The sequence below is a fragment of the Muscardinus avellanarius genome, assembly GCF_963383645.1.
Source record: "Muscardinus avellanarius genome assembly, chromosome: 4".
Lineage (NCBI taxonomy): Eukaryota > Metazoa > Chordata > Mammalia > Rodentia > Gliridae > Muscardinus > Muscardinus avellanarius.
The window spans coordinates 53,361,870-53,371,994 of NC_137789.1; the positions used below are offsets into that span (position 1 = coordinate 53,361,870).

A 10,125-nucleotide genomic window follows, 5' to 3' on the forward strand; every position below is an offset into this window, starting at 1 on the left:
AGGATTACTCATTACTTCTGTAAGATGCACAATTAATACTACAAAAATAGGAAAACTGAGGTTCTGTGAAAGATGATAAAAAAAAGGTGCTTGGAAGCCATTTTTTTATATCTTTATTCTTCCATCTCTGTTTCTTCTTCTTTTTTTTTTAAACTTTACTAGAAATAGTCTACAGAAAAGATGGTTATTACAAAGGCCGTGTGTAAAATTCATGCATTTGTATTACGTTTTGTCAAAAGTAACTTTGGTTTCCTGGTGACTGCATCTGTGACATTCGTCACTCAGTATGGGACGATGAAATACACTTGGAGTATGGAGCACCAGAAAGAGGTAAGGAACCCAGCGCTCCACGCAGGGTTCTCTCCTCAAGAGGGAGCGCTCCAGCAGCCTCACTTGAATGAGGCTCTCACCACCCTGCCCTTGATAGGCTGCGGAGGGCGCCAATTGCCCACGAGGGGCACCGGGGGCTCATTCTCGGCACTGGAGAAGATGCTGCGCAGCTTGGCCATCTGCAAGGGGAGAGGATGGATTGTTAGCAAGGCCCTCACACCAGTGAGCAGCAAAGAGTTAGCATCACTGGCTCTCCAAAGAGGACAAGTTTCCAATGCTCAGTCCAAAGGAAGTCAGCTACCCATTCCTGAGTGATACCAATTTTTTCACTTAACAAAGGATCAACATGCCCTCTGGTCATATCCTTCTTTCCTGATTTCTGAAATGACTATTTTAACTTGAAGGGTCAGTATGAAGTATATGTTTTATATAGAAAGAGATGATAGGTTAAATTGCTTGATGCAAATAAGAATAAGTTTAATAGGCCTCTGTTGTATACGTTCATGGATTTGAATACTTTGAAAGAGCAGAGAGCAAGGCTACATTTTAAATTTTGGGTTTTTTTCTCTTAAAAGAAAAGAAGATAGAACATTCTTATTCATAGTATTATATTTTGATATCAAATATTTTAACTATTTTCCTTGAGAAAATTTCATTCATTTTTCAAAATACACTAACATATAAGACCATTAGATCTGACCTTTTAACAAAATTGCCATTGGATGTACTTGAGTCTGCACTAACAGAAATATGAAAGCTGTTATCTGGGCAAGGGAGACAGGTGGTGAGCTGATGTTGCTATTATACACTCATATTCTGGGTTGTGGATCCCTGTATTGTTCATGCTTGAAATGTGATCTTTTCCTGTCACAGACCACTTATTTTTCATCCAAACAGCTTTTCTTTGAAAGTTTCTTTAACAAATGTTGCTAAAACATTCTTAGATGACTAAAATGAGGGAGGACCTTCAGAGAAAGCCAGAGAGTGTTGGAAGCAGACAGAAAAGAGTTAGGCTTAGGATCCTGCACTTGGCTGTGTGTTCATGGGCAAATTACTTTTCTGAAACTCAACTTATTTATCTGTAAAACTGGAGAGGTAATAGACACTTCACAAGGATGTTTCATCCCTGCTAATTCCTTTCTCCCTCCCAGACCTGTATTTTGCCATCCCATCTTCTAACCAGTGCTCAGTATTTGGGAGGTGGGGTGCATTCAAAGAACAGAAACTTGTTCATACTCATCTGAACCCTTAAGTGTTGATAGAGCATAAACTTAGTCATTGTTCACTATCACAACCACTTTTAAACAATGTATATTTATCCCTTATATCCTAGTACCCTTGTACCAGGTTGACTACCTCGGTACCATCAGCCAGGTTGATTGTGATGAAGCAGGGCAAGCTATGAAATCTCCAGGGGCACAGCTGTTCCTAAGCAACCATCAACAGCTCTATGTTTTCAGTCTAGCATCTGTATCTTCCGCAGCCCTGATGTCATGGCTCTGGGAATTTACCTGGTCAGAGCTCACGGTCATAGGCTCCTTCAGCAGCAGCCACACGATGCACTCCTCACAGGGCGGTGTGGTGAAGGAGCCGTGGTAGGTCCAGTAGTCCCGGCAGGTGGGGAACAGGCAGGACGGGTCAAAGTGGGTGAAAGGGGCCTCCTTGCCCTGGACGAGAGTAGGTGCGGGCATGGTGAGTGGGGCCCCTGCACACTGCCTGCCCTCAAGGTCTCACCAGTTTATTTATTAGAAAGGATGTTGAATGCAACAGAGAAATGGAGGAATCCTTTAACAAGGCTCACTCAGCCCTTCCAGAACAGAAGAACCAAGGATGGCGAAGCTGGCTTGCCCACATTAATTTTAAGCTGATATAATCATTATAATATTTTATTCCTTACTGTTTCAACTGTGGGTAGAACCATAATTCTATCACTTGTCACGAGGGGAGGCATGTACAAAATATGACAAATATTCCAAATAAGTTAATGCTTTGGTTCTTGGTGACAATAAACAGGCTTGCAGTTTAACCAGATGTTATAATCAGAATACTTACTTTTAATAGTAATAAAACTTAATAACAGTTATTTAAAATAGACCCAAGGACAACTGAAATGTGTGTTCCAATTAGGAGAGTCTATTATTAAGTTTTATTTTTATTTACTTATTAATTAATTAATTTATTAATTTATTTATTTATTGGTGGTACTGGGGTTCCTGAAAACCCTTCTACCTCCGGGCTACACTCCCAGACCCATTTTTATACTTTTTATTTTTTTGGAAACAGGGTCTCTTAAGCCAGCACGGCTGGCTTCGAACCTGCGCGATCCTCCTGTCTCCGCCTCCCAAGCACGGGGATTACAACAGTGTGCCACCACACCCGGCTATTATTAAGTTTTAAAATATAAGGCCAGGTGTGTTGGCACATGCTTGTAATCCCAGCGCTTGGGAGGCGGAGACAGGAGGATCGCACAGGTTCGAAGCCAGCCTCAGCTACTTAGTGAGGCTCTCAGCAACCTAGTGAGACCCTTTTTCCAAATAAAGTATAAAATAGGTTTGGGAGTATAGCCCAGAGGTAGAAAAGCCCCTGGGTCCACCTCCAGTACCACAAAAATAAATAAATAAAATAAAATAAAATAAATTAAAATATAGAGGTGCTGCCCAGAAAGGACGCCAGGATTTAAAAGACCAGCCTCAGCTGACATTTAGAGCCTCTGTAGCCCTGTGCTTACAGGGTGAAAAGAGGTGACAGCTCAATTTCTCTGACTCTTGCCCCTTCCTTGAGAAACTCATCTGCAGGCTGACTGGCATTTCAGTAACACTATGTATGTGAAATTTCTCTAATAACCATAAACAATCTAAATATAATGAGATTTAGTTTTATATGTATGCTTAGCATATCCGTCAAATGTAGTAACATTTTAGATGAATACATATACTTGAAGATATACAAAGAAAACTGATGTACTGAACTTTGTGTTTTAGGAAGGAAAATTATTTTCTTTTACCTTTGTCTTAACTTTGTCCAATGCATCAAGGAGAAGTTGGAATTCGCCTTTCTCCCGTCCTATCTGTAAGAAAATAGAAATCCAACATGATGTTTTTCCCTTCCATATAATTTAAGATTGTTTTAAAAACTGATGTTGATCCATCTATATGCAACTAGTGTTTATAAATCGGCCAGAATATCTTGTAGTAAGCAAAAACGTAAGTTTATTCCGCCCAAGATTTTAGAGTACAAGTTTTCTGATCTAAACTTGGATTTCAGGCCTCTGAAGTACAAAACCACAAAATTACATGTCGATCTAGTTCTATGCCCTTGACCTTCTCTGCAAAGTCATTCCATTTTTTTAAAAAATACAGTTAGAGCTAGAATGGACTCCATGAATCTGAAACAGATTCCGTGTCTTTCCTTTCAAACCCACTTCACCACCGGTGTTGTGACCCAAGCAATTCAGAACATAAAACGAATTAGGTCATTCAAAAAGAAAGAAGCCAGATTTTCACCTCTGGCTTAAAATCTAGATTATGTTACCACCAAATTCATGTGTTAATGATACTAAGTCCCCTTTAAACCAAGGCTGGCTAGACAACACACACATTCAGTGCGCCATGTTAGCCTGGGATCATGTGGGTGGTGGCCGCCCTAAGCCAAGGGGATGTGCAGCCAGACACCTGGCTTCATGCAAGTTTCCAACTTTGGCTTCTCTGGTTTCCAGCGCTACTGAGATGAAAGAGTTGGAAAGGATAACTAGCACACTCCAGACCACCACCACCACCACCACCATGACAAGCTCACTCCAAGTCTCTGACCCCAACTCCTCCCCACACACACATACACACACGTGTGTGTGTGTTCATCTTGAGAAAATTTAGAAGTGTTAAGATTATTGAAAAATGGTAAAAGGAATGCTTTTAGAGGGAAGGAAAACATTTTGAGCTAACATTAGCAAAAATGTTCAGATTCATTGAATGAATAACAACATAGAAAGTGGGGAAACATACACACTCCTAAAGCAAGAGGAGGAAATGAAACTCATGTTATCCAATAACACTGGATAGGAACCAATAGCACTGATCAGGAACCAAGTTTCGAAAGGAAAAAAATATGGTCAATTTTTACTATACCTTCAGGAAAATGCCAACCACAGCAACCCCGTCTGGTTGCTTCAGAGCTTCTCCAAAAGTGTTATACTTTGGATTCCAGTGAACCAAATGAAGCTAAAACCATAAAATACAAGTTATGAGGCAAATACCCAGGATAAGGCAATGAGCATAAAGTCATAATAGACCAACAAAAAGGCAGTTTAAGGGTTTTTGCTTTACACTTTCAGAGAAGTTGTAGAGATTCTAAATATTGACATACAGTGCTTTGGTGGAAATTTTAATGGCTTAAACAAAAGTATATAAAACTATATTCCTCCTTGTATCCAAATCTCTAGAATAAGCCTCAGTTAAGTTACTTGGAATGTAAGAAATTAGAATAGTTTGTGACAGTTTAAAAAACATTTATTGAAGATCATAGGTGTGATGTAATCCCATGTGCAAAGGTCAAACTCATAGCCTTTCCTACATCTGTAAGAAATATCCTAAACTTTTCCCATGTGTGGAGCAAGATGTCTAATGTGAATGAATTCTCATTAATTAATTTATCTTGACAGTAGCCCTGTAGGTAGGCTTCTCTGTAGACAGGATGCAGAGAAATGAACTGATCAGAGTGCAGTACTTTAGGTTCCCTGGAGTTTTCTTTGGCCAACAGTTAAGCTGCATGGTGATTCCCCCAAAGAGAATGCCCATCTGCACTTCCAGTTCTAGTGTAGGTCTGCCTTTGGAAAAAGTGAATCAGGGAAAACGAATCTATTCTCACCTCTGAGGCAATTGCTGGATTTACAAAGAGAACATGTAGGTAGGTTGTCTTACCCCCTTGGCAATTTTATGCCTTGATCTGAGCTACAATAATACTTGCCTTTAATGGGCTAACTCAGACAGAAAGCAGTATTTGTTCATATTAAATTATATGTATATCTCCACAATGGAGCTTTCCTCAAGCATATAACAAAAGTATGTCATTTGCAGGAAAATGGTTAGAACTAGAAAACATTATGCTAAGTGAAATCAGCCAGTTTAGGTGTCTTCTCTCATATGAGGACCCTAGAGAGAAAATAGGATAAAAAAGGGACCTTAGGAAAATGAGGAGAGACGTACCAGTACAAAAGTGGAAGGGAACCAGGAGTAGGAAGAGGGGAGGGAGAAAAGGAAACTTATGGAAAGAAACAAACCAAATAATGTGTGTTTATATATGAAGCTATCACTACCAATCTCACTGGCATGTAAGGGGAGGTAGCAGGGTAGGGCACAGAGGGAAACATACCAAGAGATACCGTGTTCATAATATGAGTGTAATCACTTTGAATTTCACTGTGATGTGTAACACTGCACCAATAAAATTCTAAATAAAAAAGCACATGTGTATCTCTAAGCCATTCTCTAGGTGTATAATATAAGCACACACATATGCACACCTTTACTAAGAGATTAGAACACAAGCATTTGAATTATCAAATGTTCTTTTTAAAGCACTATATTCTTATAAAAGAGGCAGCAGAGGGTACTAGAAAAGACAATGGCTCTGAAACCAGCTCGCATAAAAAAGGACACCAAGTCTGGCTCCTGCTAGCGTGTGTGTCTGTTAGGTGATTTCTGTGCCCAGTCACCTCATCTGTAACCTATTGCACAGAGTCAATGAGAGACTCCAATGAGTTCATCCATGTAGACACCTGGTAAGTGTTAGCTGTCCTTGTTCCAGCTGCATCTAGGATCTGGCCTATGTTTACATGCAGCTTCTTAATAGAACCTTGGAAGTCTTCATACCTGGTGCCACACATCCACACACTTTTTACTGTGTCATCTATATCATTCAGCAACTGCAGCTTATGCAAAATCTACTACTACACTCATTTTCCAACTTCAGTACTGCAGCAAAAACAATGGGTGCCATTTTGTTGCTATGGCTATTCTTTCTAATTTTTTGGTGTTCACTGTGCAATACCCAGGGTGGGTTGGGACAGTTCCTCTCACCTCTGCTGCATACTTGACACCATCCACTGTGTGCTCCGATCCATGGTCATCCGAGGAGCCCCAGTGAAGATGGAACTGGCGAAGTCGGTAGGGCCCAGAAAGAGGACCACCTCTCAGCACTGTGATTCAGAAAAGGAGGTCAACAGTGAATGCACACTTCGTCTCCAGAGCCTTCCTTTAAACCTGTACTCTACAACTGAGGCTCGATGGGCAGAAGGTTGTCTATCTGCTGGGCAGATAGAGTCATTCCCAAACATAGCAGACTCCTCATATCTTAGGATATATCAAACAAATTTTCTTTCCCATCCTGCTTGTTTGGCTTGTTGGGTTCTATTATCTTGAAATTCACTTGAAAGTGACCTGTTCTTTTTCGGGTGGATACTTTGGGGTGTCCAAAGTACAGGTCAGTAGCATGGTGTAGTGGGAAGAACTGAGTAGTTCAGAGGGAGACAGATTTGGGGTCCAATCCTGGCTCTACCTCTTGAGAACTGTGTGATTTGGAGTGAGTTGCTAAACATCTCTGAACTTGATTCTGCATCTCTGAGAAGGATGATGATTCTAGTTTCAGAGCTGCTGTGAGGCTGAACTGAGATTAAGCATCTTTACACTGCTCATCACAGTACCTGGCGGTGCTCACTGGACAAGAGTGAATTCCTTCTCCACCTATCGCTGTCAACTGTGCTTGTCTCTAAAGCTATAAGCAAGGACTTTCATTCACATCTAACTTAGATTATTTTACCCAAATCAGAGGAAATGGAAAATTCAGAAATTTACCAGGAAATCCATCAATATGAACTGCTAGACTTGATTATTTTCAGTAGCATTAATTTAGGCTTGTTATATGAATATCCCAATCAGTCACTTAATTTGGTCTCAATTCATTCAGCCTGAGTTTAAATGCCTTCTAAAAGATAGTGGAAACTGCAAAAACTCCAAATGAAGATCTAGCAGTAGATTTTGATCTATAAGCTAGATAAAAATAAAAATTCAGAGGAAAGCTAATTTGGAAAGAATTGGCCACTCTGAGTAGCATAAAGATCTAAGGCAATTATGCTAGGCCAGGGAAGATTTGGTCATGAAAGAAGTAAATGGTTCGACTCATTCAGTTTTCCCTGTCCAACCATTTGTTATTATATGGAAATATGATCCAATTTATTGGAATAATTTGTATGAAATTACCAATATTCAATTTCTTCAGTTATTATCTGGACATATGATTCAATTTATTAGAATCATTGTATAAAATTACTAATATTCAATTTTGGCATACAAAAATGGCATCCTCATGCGTCTCACCCTAATAGGTACTGTTTAATTTCATTGTTTTCCTCCAAGATTAAGCTTGTTTTAAATAGTGGGTACATGAAATCATTAACAACATGGAATCATTGTTTCAGAATTCTATCATATTCCTTACTTCGAACCTTCTAATATGCAGGATTTAGGACTCTTCTTTGTTAGAGCATCATTAAAAACATTCATTTATATATAGCAGTAACAATAATTTCAACTTTATTTAAAATGTGGTCATAAGAAACTGTTCTTGCCCATCAAGTATCAAATTATTGAAGGAAGTTTCTTACCTCATTATAAAATAAAGCACTTCTGTCCTTTTTGTTTCACTGATTTGCCTAGAAGTATAGCTTAATTTTTTTAATGTGATTTTTTTCAGTTTTACAAACACAAATACTGCTCAAAAAAAATTGCTCAAAAACTTCAAGAACAGTGTCCACTGAAGCTGGGTCATCTTGACCCATGCAATGGCCCTATTCTCTGCTCAGCTGGCCTCCTCCCAGACACCATGAGAAGAAAGTACCAATTTTGTTTCTTTTTGTTTGCTTTGTAAAATAGAATCATGGCCAAACTTGGTGAGAGTTGGGGGGGCCTGGCTCTCCAGACCATAGGCAAGAAGCACAAGAACCCTCAGCTCCTGCCACCAGAGTTGCAAGACCACTAATTTGGATTCATTGGCATTGCCAGCCTATCAAGCTCACATTTCAGGAATGCATTACCAACTTTTAGTTTGGGCAAGGGGCCATTTTGCAGCAACAAAGTGACCAAAGTAGAGGGTGAGACATTCCTCTCCAAAGCATAAGTATAATTCTTTATAACTAAAGCAAAGTTGAGTGTCACTTTTCATGTTCAGGGATGAAATGCTTGCTCTTCCACCAATTCTGTTACTGTGTCATAAGTCACCTTTTGACAATACATTGGAACTGTCCATGAGCCCCTACCTGAGCTTTATACTTACTTGACCTATCGTAGGTGTCATCAAACACAACTCTGCAGGTCTTCCCGTTGTTCAGGATGGTCTTGGCAGAGCCGGGATCATAAGACGCTGTCCATGGCTGCAGGGAAGGGTCGTGCTTGATATCTTTAGTGTGCAGCTCAATGGGTGACTGGTTGTCCCCCTTGGCAATTGGGTAAAGTTCATGCCAGTGGTCAGGACCTGGGAAATAAAGTTGAGGGCATATATTTATTTGGTTGTAAAACCCAAGGCCTCTTTCTAACTGACTAAAATAGCAACACAGAGGCTAGACAGTGTTAAAAAGAGATCTCAGGTTCAGACTGAGCAGTCGGAGATTTAGCTTTTAAGCCCTATTCATAGTTTTGCAACTAGTGTACCTGAAAAGTCTATTTAATTCTATCTGTTCCCTCTGCTATCTCAGGAATATGGCCTGAACAGCTTATTTTTTAAGTGGATTTCATTCATTGGCATATGTTCTGCATGACTGTGGTTTCCAGAGAATACTCAGTGTTCCTTTTCCCATGAGTTAGGCAGCAGCGGAAGGCAGAACCCGGATTCTAATCCCAGCACGGGGCTCAGAGAGACTGTGCTTGTCCAGTGTGGCACAGCAGTAAGGGATGACCAAACCTGGACCTCAGTTTGCCTGGCTGCTCAGAGACAAGTTACTAAACTCAGCCTCAGTTTCCTCCAAAGAAATACTAACTCCCCATGAGGGAAAACTAAATAAGATAAAGGTAAAAGGGCCAGCAGCATCCAACACTTGAAAAGTGCCCAGGCAATGTTCTTCCACACTCCTGCACCCCCGCATTTCCAGGGCCCTCCCTGGAGTCGCCTACTTTCTGTGCAATGCAGGACTGCTCCCACAGAGTCCTGGCCCACCGCAGCAGCCGCCCGCACTCACCGTTGTGGCTGGCGTAGCCCCACTCCTTGGCCATGGTCGTCTCTCTGGGCGCTGGACCGCTCCTGCCGCCTCTCCTCCGGCGTGGTGCAGAGTCCCCTGGAGCCCACGCCTTTTATATAGATCCCCTGCACATCGCATGGCCTTATTAGGTCAGCGAGGGTGGGGCAGGGGGCTAAATTGGACTGGGGTGGTATTTGGAAGGCGGGGTGGGGGAGCCAATGAATTACAAGAGCTGGACAGCTGTCGGGGTGAGGGGGGTGTGTGGGGCCGAGGGCCCCTCCCGTCGTCCCGGGAGCCCTGGCTCGGCGCCCCTTTGCTCCTCCTAAAGCCCCAGGGCTTTCCAAGCTGGCTGGAGTGCTGAAATGCGGGCAGCTCCATCCTGCTTCTCTCGCTCCCTCCTCCTTGCGTTTTGGGGAGTCGCCGGGGTGGCCAGGATGCAGTGTTGGAGCTGTGCTTAGCCAAGAACTAAAATCTGCATCTCGGCGGCTCCTGTAGCCTTCCTTAGAAGTTGCTTTTTATCACAGGCTCGGTCTGGCCGCGGTGTCTGGACGCTTCTGTGAGTTTATTTGGCT

At 41.6% G+C, this 10,125-nt stretch overlaps 1 protein-coding gene across 1 annotated transcript; it reads right to left on the bottom strand.

The window, feature by feature from the left end:
* Window positions 1-255: 255 nt before the first annotated feature.
* On the bottom strand, window positions 256-9,587 carry CA3 (carbonic anhydrase 3; the record flags this gene model as incomplete). Its single annotated transcript, XM_080694631.1, has 7 exons — window positions 256-509; window positions 1,842-1,997; window positions 3,335-3,397; window positions 4,455-4,547; window positions 6,405-6,523; window positions 8,656-8,853; window positions 9,554-9,587. The coding sequence occupies 7 exons, from the start codon at window positions 9,585-9,587 to the stop codon at window positions 390-392; spliced, it is 783 nt and encodes a 260-aa protein (XP_080550757.1). The 3' UTR covers window positions 256-389.
* Between the last annotated feature and the right edge of the window lie 538 nt (window positions 9,588-10,125).